The 16,628-nt window shown below is 42.8% G+C and overlaps 1 protein-coding gene across 5 annotated transcripts; it reads right to left on the minus strand.

Annotated features, from left to right (window-relative positions):
* Window positions 1-9,961: 9,961 nt before the first annotated feature.
* LOC133924481 (inositol transporter 1-like) lies at window positions 9,962-15,884 on the minus strand. 5 transcript variants are annotated; one of them, XM_062370042.1, is made up of 6 exons: window positions 15,055-15,883; window positions 13,391-13,482; window positions 12,969-13,304; window positions 11,296-11,403; window positions 11,041-11,226; window positions 9,963-10,878 (listed from the first exon to the last, which is right to left on the minus strand). In XM_062370042.1, the coding sequence occupies exons 1-6, from the start codon at window positions 15,197-15,199 to the stop codon at window positions 10,207-10,209; spliced, it is 1,539 nt and encodes a 512-aa protein (XP_062226026.1). In that variant the 5' UTR covers window positions 15,200-15,883; the 3' UTR covers window positions 9,963-10,206. The 5 variants fall into 5 exon arrangements, with proteins under 5 accessions (XP_062226028.1, XP_062226026.1, XP_062226029.1 ...); XM_062370043.1 differs by having other exon boundaries at window positions 9,964-10,878; window positions 13,391-13,461; window positions 15,055-15,880; XM_062370044.1 differs by lacking the exon at window positions 11,296-11,403 and having other exon boundaries at window positions 9,962-10,878; window positions 15,055-15,884.
* Between the last annotated feature and the right edge of the window lie 744 nt (window positions 15,885-16,628).

The following is a 16,628-nucleotide window of genomic DNA, read 5'->3' on the forward strand; positions in this document are numbered from 1 at the left end:
CGCACCTCCATAGACCCATCGCAGCAATTTTAGCTCACTCCACACATGTACTGTTGTTTCCCTCTTACTTCTGACCACCGCATCATGCTGGTTTGGTCTACGGCGGAGCGTCAAGGACCCTGTCTGGATTTGGAAGGTTCCAAGAGTTGCGCCCTGTCTGAATTCGGGAGGCTCCAAGGACGATGACCCTTGGAACCCGAAGACGATGGCTCTGACCAATTAGGAATCACCAAGCTTATTATTCCTAGCACTGCCGCGACAGTGGGAGAGTCTTCATTTGATTTTTAAAATAAATTTTCTGCAAATGGTGATCGAAGAAGGGTTTGGAGAAGTGATTTCTTGATGGAATTACATGTTTGCGCATTGCAAGATAGGGATGTTAGTTGTGATCTCAAACCAATTCCAACTGACCAACCGAAATTCAAGGTGCCCACCATGTGCCATGATCGGTGGGGCTTAACCGAATTGGTTTTGGTCCCGCCACCCTTTGCGCTATATTAACAGGAGGTGGTCTAAGGTGAGAGTTTTAGGCCAGCTACAACACCTCTAACAGACCCAAACTAAATTGGTCGCCTTGGGTGGTCCAAGACCATCACTAACTCCGGTGGGTACCTTGACGATCATCACTGACAACGAATACGACTACACCGATGATCTATGGCCTTCTTCATCGAAGTACAAAACCCTGTCACGGTTCTATCTTGATCCGTGAAGACCCTCGACTAATGGCTTCGCCTAATCAAGGTTGGCTTGTGTTGTTTATGTAATTCTGCTGCTGAATCGTGGTGCTTAGTGATTAGGTTAAGCATAAACACCTAATTCGTGTGTTTAATCCACAACAAGGGACTGCTGCACCTATGGAGAACACCACTGAAGGAACATTGCATGGAGAGCCCGTGCTGCCAAGCTTCTACTGGTTGATGGGAATTGTAGGATTTCTCGATTGCATTACGATATGTATAATATATATTGTCTCAGTATAACAATATCATCAAAATTTTGTGGTCCTTACGACATATCTACTCCATACTATTGTGCTATATAAATTTCTGAGACGTCGCCATCTGATCAGACAGTACTGGTGCGTTGCTGCTTCTTGGCATATCACTAGAGATAATTCTCTGTAGCACACACAGAATGTTAACGAAATTTTCTATTTACCATAAAAAATCATGCTTTATTCTATATTATCAATTTAGTTTTTTTCATCCCTTAAGTGCTGCCAGTGGCATATAGGGGATGAAAAATTAAGTTTTTCAATCCCTTGTGTGTCATTGTTGTTACTCCATTATAACGATGGTGACATTCAGGGGAAAGAAAAAAAAATGATGGCATGTAAGAGATCATACTTTTTCAATAGCAAATCGAGAAATTCGTTAACATTCAGTGACACGGGGACTTATATGTCACATCCAAAAACGTTAATTACATAATTAAACATGTATAATCATCATAATAATTGTTTTTATATGTTTATTTATTAAATTAAGTTTCAAATTTGTTTCAAAAGTACTTAGGAGAGGATCTAGAGCTCTTTAGAAAAGCCTTGAATATTTTAGAGAAGAACAAGAATAGAAAAAGGAAGGAAAAGAAAAAAGATTGTTTCTATGGTCTGATCAGGATCCCCGTGGTCTAACCGTCAGGGGCAGCCACGTGGGCTTTTCGCGATCTGACCGTCATAACATAGAGGCTCCCTTAAGGCCATCAACTGCCTCTCTCGCCCTCTCTCTTTTCCATTTCTCTCTCACACTCTTTCCCTCACTCAAGCCCTAGAGAAAAAAGAGAGAGATCCATTCGACGCGTTCGACAACCGGAGATCGACGGAGAAGACCTCCCCAAGCTCCTCGAGGACTTCCCCTAGCTCATCCCCTTCCTCCTCTTCGCCGGAGAAGTTTTTACGTGCGTTCATCCACCTTAAGCCCCTACACCACCCCAGAGCTCGATCTCTAAATCGGAGCATCCCTGGAGTGAACCCCTCTAATAGAAAGCTTCCCTACGCTAAGGTAGCACATCCCCTACCATTTGTCCATTGTTCCCGAGCTCTAATCGGTCCCCATCCCTTTTAGACCTGAGTTTAACCCTAGTCTAGAGCCTGTCCATGGAGTTTTCTGAGTTTAGCTTGGTGAATATTGTCTAAATCACCCTAGGAGCACTTCACTAGTCCCATAGAATGTTTCAGTACCCTTCACAATCGAAGGCATCATCGGAACCTTCGCTGGCGACCTTTGATAGGTGCTGCCAGCAGGGTCTCACGGTCTGACCGCTGATATACCGTCGGTCTGACCGCTACACGCCAAAATTCTCTGCACGCCGACGGTCTGACCGCCGCCATAATGTCGGTCTAAACGCAAGCTGCTTAATGCCTTATGGACATAGGTTAGCTTATCCGAGGTTCAAACCTTTTACAACCTGAGTCGTTTGTCGATCTTTTGCAAATGTTTTCAAAACACGACGCTTTATTGCTGTTCAAGTATGCATCATATGAACAATTTTTTGTTGTTCACTTGTTTATTCAATGCATTCATGATTTATTTAGAGAGTATAGTGCCAACGGTCCAAGTGAGGGAAGGCAACACGGAAGCACCGAAATTCTGTAAGTGATGCGCAAGCAGTATCAAGCAAGCGTCGGAGCAGCAAGACAAGTATCTAAGCATATTCTACCTATTACTTTGGATCATATATTGTATAACTTGATAAATTATGCTTATATAAGTTATGCACGTTAGCAAGTCAAGTCGGATTTTGATAGGTAAAACCTATGTTGGTGCATTATTCCCTTGCCTTTAATTGTTGATGGTCCGTATCCTTATAACCTGAGTTCAATATGATGTTGTTTAACCTAAAAGCTATTCGTGATGCTTTAAAATGCATAGGTCCTCAGTAGAAGTCGAGCGGTTGAATAATTCATCATTCGCAAGGATAGGAATTAATTACTTTCACAATGATAATAATATTGGGTTGATGAAGTTGGTTATATGAGTTATGAGGATGAGACGAGATATGGACGATGCTAAGGGTAGGTCAAAAGAGGAATTCGGATGCTATAGACCGCTTGCATCAGTTAAGCACCGATCGTTGTTGCAGTTGGCTCTAGTACTTTTCGTACTTACCACATATTGATATAATGGTAAGACAAACCGAATATCTCATGTAGCTATGATCTTTTAACTTGAACGTCTCGGGTGTTGTGGGCATAATAGGCTTGTAAGGGTATCTAGTTTGCTCTGAGAGTAGTTCTAGATGACCCCATATCTAGAGGCGCATGTCCCAACCGGTCAGAGCTTACTTAGGAAAGGTTGACATGAGTACCCCTTGTATGGACCTATGTGGTCACACAAGCCGAATGGTTCTCGATTCGTGTGGGTAAGGAAGTACCTTTGCAGGGTGTAAGAATAATTGAATTATCGCGCTCTCGGTTATGAGCATGGTACTATCCATTTGCAGCAGTCGTAGAGTCACGAATGTGAGATAATGTGGTATGATATGTTGGGTTGTGGTTGGGACGGCTCTGTTACAGATATGTTTATGATAGTTCGTTGAGAATTACAGGGCAGAAAGGTGTATGTGGTTAAGTGTAGATGCTCACATAGTTATGTTCAAAAGTGCTTTCACTTATGAATTTACTTAGCTATATGACCATCTCCTTGCTAACATTCAAATGCATAACTCACGCTGCTCTTTTAGGTACTACCAACGAGGAGGAGGTAGTGTTCAGCTACTTCATGCCCACCAATGTAGGTGATAGACATGAGTAGTACAAACTACTTGAGCAACGTGATTTTTAGGGTGGAGTCTAAGGGCATATGATTTTACTTAACTTTTGTTGTTAATATATGTTATCTTCCACTGCGTAGTTTCTCTTTTGGCTAGAGGGAATGCGCTCCTTTATTCACTTAGCTCTCTTTTGTTGTAAATTGTCAGAATGTGTAAATTATTAAAGACTTGTAATATAATGTAATTACTCGCTCTTTATTAAACTTTGTTGTGATGACATATGTTGGATATGCTTGTGTTCCGATCTTAGGCACAAAACACATGCCGAAATTATCGGATGGTATTCCGATTAATCATTGCGATCATGATTATGTAAATGATCGACTCAATAATTAATTAGAATACTGTTTAGACGGTTTCTCACATTATAGCCCAGAAATTGTAGTTGATCCATGCCACCAGCTATAAGGCTGCCAACAACGGGAAGAAATGATCAAGCGTGTTCTGTTGAAGTTTGATCTGTCCAACCATCTTCTCCCGCCTCTGCCATGCCTTGTTGCACTGTTGACGAGGTGAATGAAGGCGCGCACTAATAGGTACCTAATCCAAGCCACAAAGGATTGCACTGCCGGTGTTGTCGGCTTCATCCATGGAGGTGCCTCGTTCTTGATGAACTCAACCAGTCCACCGAAGGAAGCTAAGATTGTGTTTAGTTTCTTGTATTGGACTAGCTCGTACAAGGCTGGGGGCATTCAGCTCATCCTGCCCTGCTGCTGGGTGCATGTGGTTGTTGCTTGCCAACGGCCTACTGGTGTTTTGAGTGGTAGGTTGTTCTGCTGATGTCTCGAGCAGATGGCCCTGCTATTCTACTATGTGCTATTGGATGTCCTATTGTGAATGCGTTGTTCGGTGGTGGCCACAGGAGAAAGCGAAGCAAGGGGGCAGGGAAGATAGAGGAAGAAGCAGAAGTGGTAATGTTACCTCTACTAGGAAAGAGGTTACCATACTACATCATTTTCATCCAACTAAACAGTATGCTGAATGAACTTGTATCATCTCATACAACCAACTAAACAGAAACATATATCATCTAGTACCGCTAACCAAACAATCTACTTGTATTAGCTTATTCAGGATCAACCCATCCAGCTAACCATCATATACATGTTCAACTTTAATAGGAACAACCTAACACTGCCTAAGTCCATAATGCTTAGCATGAAGAACTGGATCACCAGCCAAAAGATGGACATCGGCACACCAATACCGGTTGATACTAGCCCATGCTGCTCTCATGCTGCTCTACAACCTTCAGTATTTTTGTCTCCACCAATGTGAGAAACACCAAATTCAAATTACAAGGTTTGAATTTATCTATGATTTGAATTTGAGCACTATTTAATGATTCAAAATGGATTTGACTACAAGATTTAAATTTGAGCTAATTTCATTTAATTTTTTAATTGAGTTCTCTTCACACTACTCCTCACTCATACTCAAAGGGATCAACTCACTTTTTTAAAAATTGACTCTCATACCAGATACTTGTTCAAAACTGCTAAGAACTAACTTATGATTACTTGAGTATTCCTCATTATTTTGGCAAAACAGAACAATATCGTCATCATATTTTAGTGTAGTTATACCCTCCTCACAAAAAGATGTAAGCAAACCCTTAGACCCTATTTAGCAGAGCTCTAATTCCGAGATCCATGCAGAATTTGGAGTTTATTAGATAATATAAAGTGATTTAAATGTATGTTTTTAGTCCAAAATAAGAATAAAATATCTCAACCAAAGATCCTCAAACTGCCAACAGCTCCAGCTCCAAGAATTTCTAGAGCTAGAGATGACCAGCTCTAAGAATTCTTGGAGCCAGAGCTATGTCAAACAGGACCTTAATCAATCCATTTTGAACTATTTTCTGTAGCATTCTTTAAAAAAATCTCCTACCAAATTAAGGTCATGTTTGTTTTCTGCTTCTGCTTCTGGCTTCTCTGCTGCCAAAAGCCAGAAGGCAGAAGCCAGAACAAACAGGGTTGCTAAGAAGTGGCTTTTGAAGAAACCAGAAGCCTGTTTCTATGAAAAATAAACTAAAAGCTGATAAGCTCACTGAGAGTAGCTTTTCTGAGAAGTTATATGCTGAGAAGTAAAAAAATTATCGTAAAAACTAACAACCTATTTTCAAAATTAGCTTTTCAGAAAAAACAAAAGTAAAAGCGGCAAACAAATAGACCCTAAATAGAAGAGGGGACGGTAGGTCCCCTTGTCTTAACCCCTTGCCAGTTTGGAAAAAATTGCTTTTAACACCATTTATCTTGACACCCACAGAGCCATGATAAATGATATGATGAATCCATTTTCTCCGCCTGCTACCAAAACCTCTAAATTCTAAAATTTCTTCCAAAAAATCCCAATGGACCCTACCGAGCGTCTTTTCATAATCCTTATGTACTACAGGGATCACTTCATGTGCTATTACTACACTTTCTAGTATGAACCTCCCTTTAATAAATACTATGATTTGCCGTAATTAGTCTATTACGAAAACAATCAAGGTCGCAGAAACAATGCCATCGGAGAATGGAATTTTGCGCATCGCACATATGGTCAATTGATTGATGAACAAAAAATTTGAGGAGATAATGACACTTCTCCACAGAAACAATTCAATTTCGTCTGATTGTGCCAGCAAATGTTACAGCCCATTTGAGTCATACGGGCCTTTTAGGAATACAAGGTTATGTAACGAGGCATCACCTGATTCTTGACTCAACACTGAACACTTCACACGACTATATATAATACTAGACTAGCTAAGTGCCCATGCATTATAACAAAACCCAAATAAGCCACACAATTCCACAACCCATGGTATGATGTCAATGCAATCTTCAACTACTCGTAAAAGTTCAGGAAGTGTACAAATTACTACTATATTGTTCTGTTGAATGTTTTGCTTGCGGTTGCATGAAAGGAAAGCTCCACTGCATTCTTTCATTAACAATGACAAAGGAACACATTTTTTTTCTAGAAACATCACGTGGCATGCTAATCTTGTAGTATCAAATAAAGGAATTAGATTTCGAAAAGATTGTTGCAAGGCAAATAAAAGAGAACCATTAGTCACTGTCCTATGAACAACATCTAGTTCCAAACATGCAGTACATCTGAGAACTTCATTGTGATGCCGAATAGTCAAGAAATGCCAACATTCATACCTAAAATGAATTAACGGTAGGATTGAATTGAGGCATTATTTGCAAATTTATAAGCTAATGCAAGAGAAGGGAAATAATTCATTTTCATACACCATATGTATAGTACAATAGCATAAATGAATAGAACAAGCCAAAAGATTGAGTTCATGTCTTCAATTTCTACTTGCACCAATTCTGAAAATATTGAACTCCTTGGTATTGAAAAATTGGTGAATGATTGAACTAATAGTGATGGGAGCCCAGAAAAGAAATTGCAAGCCCAAAATAATTACTCGGTTGATAGCCTCTTATGATCTATAACAGCTAGATCCATGAGGGACTCATTGTCACTGATATTAATTGGAACTTTCTCTACTATGTCACACCTAAAATTAAAGAAGACTTCATATGCAAATATACTTCTTTTCTCCATTCAGTGCATACGCAAATATACTTCTTTTCTCCATTCCACTGAATGAAAATACTCAATATGTATATGGAACAAAAAATGACCGTCCTTGTGCCATTATATCATAAGATCGTGATGAAAATAACTGAAGCTCCGAATGTTCATAACAAGGGCCTAATACATCAACAAAGCCTTTACTCCGAAGCAAGTTGGGGTAGGATAGTGCCCTATCAAAATTCAAAAATCAATGTTAATTGTCATAAAAAAGGTCTTAAAAGTGAGTAATGATGAAATTCATATATTAGAGGCCGAACTGAAAATAGGAAGACTGAACCAAACCAATGGGCATACCTCACCTTGTCATTTGTGAACATAAGCTTGTCATAGTGTTTTTCCTGCATGGGAGTGACTTTTGAACACATCAACAAAACTCTAAACCTATAATAAAAGAGGATCAGAAGGTGCAATAACATATACATGGCATTTAGAAGATTCATTCAAGGCTACAACATCCTTATTCCTTAGCGCACATAAGACTGGAAATTGATGTCCTATACACCTAGAAATGCTAAATGTCTTATAAACAGATAATGGTATATATTCTGGTAGATTATAATAGGCAACCTAAAGAAGACATTAAATGAATATTTCACACAGTAAGGCCACTGAAAAACAAGGAAATGCTAATAACAATCTTTTTTACCATGAAACCTAAAACCAAAGAAAAGAAACATTATTGCCATTTAATTTATAAATGCCATTTTCATAGCAACATCCAAACAAATAATGTGCCTGCGAACACACATCCAAATGCTTCATGAAAATAGAACAAACATCATGAGCAATAAGTACCTCATAAATGTAATAAAAAAAAACATGCAAGGTCTAGGTGGCATGGCAACAACAGAGCAGCAAGAACTCTTGAATTAATCGTAGAATCAGATCTATTCTTGAATACTGCATGTTTCTTGTAATAATATTGAGATATTATTGAATATATTGGAGGCTCGAATAATCAAATAATAATAAGGTAGTTAATATCTGACCTTGTCCGATAATGATCTGGCACTCTTCATCATCAGCATATTCAGCGAGTACACCTTCGACTGTCTGAAACACTCTTGCATGAAACATGCAGTATGACTTGCAAAAACTTATGGCCGCAACCATACATTTGTCAAATTAAATAGAGGGATGCTACTGGCAGTAAGACGTGACTTATGGTTGATATCCCTGCTGGGAGCAATATTTATAAATACAATCATAACGGTGGCACATAGACAAAAATATGTCACATATTTGAATTAAGAATAAGTCATCATCATGATCATCCTATTTTAACGGTCACAGGCAAGGAAGGCAATCGATACTAGGTTACTGACCTGCGACGGTGGAGGGAGCCATGCTGCACGTCGGTAGAGCTTGCGCTCGCGGTCTCTATGAATCGGTAATCGCGGCCCACCAACGGTGGAGAGGGTCATTTCACGCTGAGCTGGTCGACCGAGTTCGTAGTCAGCACGTCCGCGTTAGGTTGCTCTCGAATGGCACCCAGACGAAGTCCACAAAGATGCCCCGCGCCAACACAACGGCACGGTAGTCACTGTGGTGACGGAAGAGCTCTAGCTCGACGGCCGTCACGGCCAGCAGGTCGAGTAGGAGGCACAACAGCACGAGCGCAAGCAGACGCGCATGCGAGTCCCTGGCCACCATCACCCAAGAGCCATTGAGCAGTAGCGATGCCTCGTCGTGGGACACGTGAACCCGCAGGTGGATGCTAGCTTGGACGGCCACAACCACGACCGCCCTGCTCCTCCTCCTAAGCCATCAACCCCGTCCACCCACGACACGCGGTGGAGGAAAGGGACGCAGGACGACGCGGAGAAGTCAGATGAGGCACGCGGAGCGGGGCAGAGGAGGCCAACACAGAAGTTGGGGACGACGTAGTCGAGGAGGCTGATTGCGACCTGATTCGGCGGCCGGGATTTGCGGGGACTAGGAGGACATGAAGCACACGACATATCTGGTCTCCGACAACCCATCCCTACATGGACCTCGTCGAATCTGGACGCCGTTGCTGGTGGACCATGGTCGGCCGTCGTCTTCTATGGTCGGACGTCGAAGAGAAAGAGGACGGTGGGAGGAGAGAGAGAAAACCCGGTGGGAAGAGGAAGAGGATCGATCTGGAGAGCGGATAGGGTGACGACACGGTCGGGGACGACAGCGGCACTTCGGTCGGAGACACGGCAGTGGAAGTGGCTCGGTCATGGACGGCAGCGGTCGTCAGAGACACGACGGTGACTTGATCGATGGCACGAGGGAGGAGAAGGTGGCGGTGGAAAGTTTAGCGAGGAGGAGGTAGGGAAAGGGTGGAAGGGATGACACAGGGGGCCACCTGGCGTCACTGCTGTTATGTGAGAGAGAGGGATGGGGTGGACGAGGGACTCATGAGTCCCGCGCAAGACTCTTACTACTTTTTAAGTATGAGAGAAGTACCATGTGTTACAACAAAAACATAAATATTAAATGTGATAATACCAATCACAAACTCAACGTATAGAAATATGAATGCATCATAAAACACCACCAAACGAATACGTCAGGAGCGATACCGAAATTTGACTTCAACTAGAATAAAAAAAAGAAAGATTAATCACTAATTTTTCTCCTAATTTCTTTATTTATTTTTGTGTTTTATATAGTAGAGATGTGCAATCAGGTAACAGAATAGCAGTCTAAGCACCGCCACATATACAGTTTGGATCAGCATCATCTTCTTATAAAACTTTCTTCCTAGCTATACCGCCGATGAACACAAGCGGCGATGCGGCCATTTAAAAAGCTCACCGCTATCACTGCCGTGCTTGATAGGAGCTGGCAGATGGCCTACGGTGCAGCGCCGAGAAGGCTCTGGCAGGTTTCATTGCTCCCCCACGCTCTCTCCTTCCACAGTTGCTCAACCTGCTCGAAGCTCAAGCCCTTCGTCTCCGGCACGAACAGGGCCACGAAGATGAAGGCCAGCACCGCGATTCCGGCAATGATCAGGAAGGTCGGGCCGGTCCCGACCAACCTCACGATCGACAGAAATGTCTGCGCCACAATGAGGTTGGAGATCCAGTTGACAGTGGCTGACATGCCCCCGCACATTCCACGGTATGCCTCCGGGTAGATCTCGGAGTTCACAGCCCATGGGACTGGCCCCATGCCTGGAGAGAAGAAGGCAATGTACAGGGCGAGGCCTGCCACTGCAAACCAGCCTAGTGCGCCTTGGCAGGTGCCGTTGATTGCATCCATACAGAGGCTGGATGATGACTGCAGTATGAAGGCCATGGCAAGAATGACAAGGGAGATCACAACGCCAGACAAGCTTGTAAGGGCCAGACGGCGGCGACCACAACGGTCGATGAGGTAGATTCCAACAATGGTTCCAGCAGCGTTCATGGTAGCGATGATGAGGGAAAGGAGCAAGGCTAGCTTGTTGTTAGTGAAACCAGCCATCTGGACTATCGTGGGGCTGTAATACATGACAGTGTTGATCCCAGTAAATTGTTGGAAGGCCTGCATAGTTTGGATAGCCTATGTTAGAAAGAGACATGCAGTTGCCTACTCGATGCATGAATTGAATCTAGATGCAGAACTTGTAGCAAAGTAGAATATCGGCTTCACAGACAACTGAAAGCGATATATCATGAGTAACAGAGGAAGCCAGAGGCTGAACACCTGAAGACCGGCTCCAGCGAAAAAAGCTAGCCTTAATTCCTTCGACTTGAAGATGTCCAAATAGCTTCCAGTATTGTCAGACTGGAATTCATGCATGGAAGACGAAGCAAGCAGCTCTACTTCTTCCTCTAAACGATCGGAGTCGTAGATCTTCTCTAGGACAGCAATAGCTTTTGCCTTCTCATCCTGTAAGAAAAATTGTGATAAGATGCCACATGAAAGAGACAAAACATAACTGGACCAAAAAGCAATAACCTTCCAGTAAAGCCAACGGGGAGATTCTGGCAGAAAAAGCATCAGCACAAACTGTATAATGGCAGGCACAGCAGCAACTCCAAGCATCCAGCGCCATGTTCCAGGAACCTATTCCATGAAGCATGCATATCACCACAACAAAGTACTAATTTATTGACAGCTTATGAATAACTCCAACAGAAGTCTCTTCATAAAGAAGGTTTGATATTCGCATTTTATTTTACTTGATAAAAGTTTGTTTACTTAACTATAGTGATTAATGACATTTAATGGCATCCCAAGCTGCAAACCATAACAATGGTCAAGGATGAGAGTTCCAATCCTATTGGCCGATTGGCCATTGCTATGAATGTTTCACATTAACTACCCAGCACAAATAGAGACCATGCAAATTCAAATGTCTCTTCAATTTTAATCCTCTAGGTACATTAATGCGTAGTTATTCACGAGCAAGCTGTGGAATAGGCCATGAAAATCGCTGTAGTGCCAGGCCTCTTTTTGGGGGGCAAAAGCAGTAGAGGATGAGAGCCAAACAGTGCTAACATATGCATAAGCTGAGTTATTCACCAACATGCTGGAGTTATCGACAGAGAGGAAATATCAGGTGCACAAGACTATATTGGTGAACATATGCACAAGCTCAATCACACTCCTCGAATCTAACCTGAGCGGCCCTTGTTGGAGGTGGAGTTACCTCATTCCACTTGGGCTGTCTTAGGCCCAATATGACTTGGTCAATTGAAGAAAGTACATAAGTGGAGTGAGAGAACTTCCACCTTCAACTTGGGCCATTGTGATTAGATCCACCTTCAATTGAAGAAACTACATAAGTAGCTGAGTCAACTCCTCGGGATTTCCCGATCCAGAAATCCCGAAGGCGATTTTGAATCGCCTCCGCGCCCAGTGTGCTCCTCTCCCTAGCGGCCGACGTGGTTCTTATGAGTTTGTATCAGCTTGGTAAAACGATGAGAGTCAATAAAGCTTCCATTATCGAAGCAAAGATGAGATTAAGTTTGTGCATATCTTCACCAATATAGTCTTGTGCACCTGATATTTCCTCTTGACAAAAATACAAAATAATGATGCAGCTAGTTCAATGCACGTCCAAAGCAAAGAGATGGAACATTTCACCAACACCAAAGTTTTTTTTAGACCAACACCTACACCAAAGTTGGTCACCGAACAACACCTCGTCGGTAATACATCCATTGCTGCTGGCAGGCAAAGGCAGACTCTTGTTCATTGACAGTAAAGAGTGCTATGCAATTAACTAGCATAAACAAGAATGTTAACGCCATGTTAGGATAAATTTGTCACCAATGCTGAAAACATTTCTCATGAGAGACAAGAGTTCCATCTCGTATATAGCATAACAGATGCAGCTTTTCTACATGGTTCTTGTGCAAGCGCACCACACTCAAGTATCAGTACATGTAAGGAGATTGTCTTAACTTGCTAGCAGTGTGTACAGTGTAAAGTCGCATTCAATAATCAGGATAGCTAGATCCTGCAATGCAACTGAAACAAAAGATAGTTGCTTTATCTTACCAAGTTTAAAGATGAGATGCAAGCTCCCTTAATTTCCAATTGTCTCTAAGTGGGAGAGGCTAAGGCTGAGAACTATTTCAAGGGAATAATTGAATAGAGGATGATGAGCGGAGGTTGAACATTACCTCAGTAAAGCCGAGATTGATAAGATAGGAGAAGAATTGGCCACTAGTAATCATGAGTACATTAGTTGACACCAAAGCTCCCCTAATTTCTGAAGGAGCAGCTTCAGCAATGTATACTGGTGCTGTGACTGATGCTACACCCACACCCAAACCAATGAGGAGCCTTCCGAGAATCAGAATGTAAGGACCGCCAGCAGCACACATGACAAGTGAGCCAAGTGCAAACATCATATCAGCAAGAAGAGTAGACTTCTTGCGACCGTATGCATCATTTATCCAACCACCCCCAGCAGCTCCAAGTATAGCTCCAACTAAGGCCATGCTAACAATTGTTTCCTGAGGAAGAAACCAAACCCAGACACTCAATACATATCGGGGAGTGCCATATTGTAATGACTAGTAATTGGTAGACTTGAATGAACCTGTAAGAAGTAATTGTCTCTGACAACTGGAAATTCATCGCGGATATACAAAAGGGCTCCAGATATGACACCTGACAATAGAAATTTCTCAGCTACAAGTGCAAAATTATAATGTTATTTCAGTGGAGTTCCGCAAACTCTAAGTTTTCCAAGTATACTTAGCCAAGGTGGTGCTCAAAAAGGCTCACACAAAAATTCGCTTCAGCTCCACTCATGAGCGGACCTGCCATGATTCATGGGTATTCAGCTGAATACCCATTATTTTCACACAAAAAAACAAGTATATGTAAGGTATATACATGTGTATAAACTGAGATTGGTCGGATTCAGTTTCGAGCCCATCTTAACGGTCCAATCTCATCCAACCAGCCTGCCCATAGGCCATGAGAGGCTCCACCGGACCGGCAAACCATGACCTCAACTCCTCAAGTCGTATTCTCGTCGTCTCGTGACTCGCCTCCATGCACCAGACCGTGTCACCGTGAGCTCATGCCTGGAGCTAGGGTTTTAGAGGCGGGCAGTAGGTAGCTAAGCGTCCAAGCGGAATCGCAGGCCCGCAGTGCGCCCGACGTTGGCGGGCGGCGGTTGGACCAGCCGAGTAGCGGGCAGGCAGGCGACGTTTAGGCGTCGGCGGCGGGCCGCAGGCGGACAGACGATGTTTGGGCGGCGCCGGCTGGTGGCTGGCAGCAAGACTAGGCGTCCAGCCAACCAGTCGTGACACGTCCTGCCGTCCAGGGCTCCACTACTACATGTGGGGCAGATGGGTAGTGCGGCGAGGGTGCACGCCGCAGGCAATTGGCTAGGCGCTAGGTCAAACTCCAAAGCCGAAACGAAAAGTGAGCTGGTTTAGCATCAACACATTCTTAAATTTTCCACTCTAATGTTTGTAATTTTTTTATGCTCATCTGAATACACGAGGTTATTCAATTAGATAGCTTACTTTTGTGCTGAAATTTCAGTGTAACGTGCTGAAATCAGATAGCTTACCATAAAGACCAGTCAAGTTTTGCTAAGATCGCTAGTTGTCAGTGCTGAAGTTTCTATGTAACGTGTTTATACAGGGTGGTTTTTTTGTGCAAGTCAAGGAAAATGATATCATCGAGGGTTTCCAAGCCATAAAGAAACGCTAAGTTGAATTGTAGTTTTCTTAATTATTTTGTAATTTCTCTAAATTAGCTAAGATATCGCTACCATGAATAATTTGTGTACTTCAAATATGCTATTATAAATTTGTGATATTTTCTATTAAACATTTTTTAAGTTCTAATACCCATTTTGCGAATCCTGGGTCCGCCGCTGTCTCCACCTCCACTGGGAAAATGCAATCGTGCATCTTAGGAGTAACAAATTATTCTGAAACGATATTTGCTGTTTTAAAGGTCCATTTCAGTGTACAATTTATATATTCCAATCATGTACGAGGATCTATCTATCTAAAGAAAAAGACTTGAAGCATTAAATTCAACGAAACTAATATTTACGACAAACTCCATGCCAATTTTTTTTTATCATATGTAATGTCCCAAGATCACGTCCCTACTCCCAACCAACCACAACTGTCATTTCCTACAATGAGAAGATTCCTAATAAGAGCGACCCCGCAACAGCCGTTAATATCATCGATTGCTCAAGCAAAAGTTGCAAAGAAATTGCACCGCATGTACCTGTGTCGTAGCCAAAGAGGAATCCGCCGATGCCGGCGGCGCCCGTGAGCGTAAGCACGTAGTGGTTGCTGAAGAACTTCATATCCCTCTTCCCCACGGCGGTCAGGAGCCCGGAGCTCCCAGGCATGGACATGTCAATCGTCATCTTCGCTCCCACAGAATCTCAATGAACCATCAAAACTCTCCCCAAAATCCAACCCCGGCCCTTACCTCCCAGAGGTCCCGAATCAAGGAAGCACCCCCAAGAAAACGTCCCCCAAATCGCTCAAAATCCAATCTTTATCCACCAAGATGCAAGCTCCGGCTCCAAAATCAAACCTCGGGGTTTTGGAACGGTGGAGCCACCGGACCGAAAGAAAAACACGACAGAAATTTCTGGAACCGGAGAGGGGATTCATGCAATGGACCTAGGGAGGAGACCAATATTTGAAGCCAACGACGCCGGTCTTAAATAGGGATGATTTTGCTCATACGGCTGGGCCGGGTTGGTGGATGGATATCATCGGAGGAGAGGGAAGCTTGTAAGTTTGGAATAAATTGTTTCTTTGACGGTGGTTTCCATGGAAACCGGAAGCGGAGAGCTTTCTCGGTCGTTGTCGAGCTTTTTCACTTCGCGTGTTTCGCTCGTGCGTAGTAAAAATAGCACATGAGCCTGCTAAATCGACTCCCTTTCCTCTTCTTTCGCGGGTGGTAAAGAGGGTGAAACTACAAAAAAAAAAGTTGAGTTGTAATGGAGATGATCGGCTCTTCTTTCATGCAGTCATGCACAAATATTGCCATATGGCTAAGAAATCACACGCGAAAAAGAATACAAAATGAATGGATGATGTACCAGTCGTCCTGGTCGATGCGATGAAAACTGATGCGGTCGCACATTTGAAGAGCACTAGTGATTTGCGCGCGCCCTCGCGCGCGAGCAGTAGCAGTGCTGGGAAGTGTGAACCTTTATATTTTTTTTATATGCTGTTTTTTTGACAATAGCGCATAAGTATTTTCTGACAGTAATTGTGTAGAGTTACAAGAGCAGCATTGGTGTTCAGATGTTGGTGCAAGCCGATTATACATTATGTAGCTGTACATGATTATGGCTGGAAGAAGCCGGTGGGATCCTGATGTGAGTATTTTGTTATAGGTGTACATGGATTTCTTAGTACCATCTACATGAGTATATTACATGAAAGGTAATTGCAGCATTGTTTCAGTGTTTGACAGATCAACAGGCTGGTTAACACAGTTTCAAAAGCTTGAGCAAAAAGGGAGAAGATGGTGCTTCATTGTGTGGCAAAAGACCAGCAGTGCTTCAAAAGCCAAAAGGTGCTCGTTGTGCCTGGAATTGGAAGTGGAAGAATCAGCAGCTTTTTATTTGTGCCAGTTGTAAGACAGTGGATGTTAAAAAATGGCATGTAGCTGGAATTTACCTTCAAGTATTGTTTTTCTGCGTGTGTGAAGCAAATGGATCGGCTGTTGGTTTTGGAGTGTCATTCTTGGTTTTTTTGTGGGTGTGGCTGTCCTCCTAGGCAAGGAAACAGGAAGTTAAAAAAACAGAGAGATGTAGGTGTGAAAAAGTATGGGAA

The sequence above is a fragment of the Phragmites australis genome, chromosome 7 (assembly GCF_958298935.1).
Source record: "Phragmites australis chromosome 7, lpPhrAust1.1, whole genome shotgun sequence".
In the NCBI taxonomy this organism is placed as follows: domain Eukaryota; kingdom Viridiplantae; phylum Streptophyta; class Magnoliopsida; order Poales; family Poaceae; genus Phragmites; species Phragmites australis.

What these genes read in the sequence shown, in the direction of transcription:
- LOC133924481 (XM_062370042.1), bottom strand. Translation starts at nt 15,199, where the DNA reads ATGACGATTGACATGTCCATGCCTGGGAGCTCCGGGCTCCTGACCGCC. An exon ending in CCTCTTTGGCTACGACACAG is followed by an intron (nt 13,483 to 15,054) that starts GTACATGCGGTG and finishes TTGCACTTGTAG; the next exon opens with CTGAGAAATTTCTATTGTCA. An exon ending in GAGACAATTACTTCTTACAG is followed by an intron (nt 13,305 to 13,390) that starts GTTCATTCAAGT and finishes TTTCTTCCTCAG; the next exon opens with GAAACAATTGTTAGCATGGC.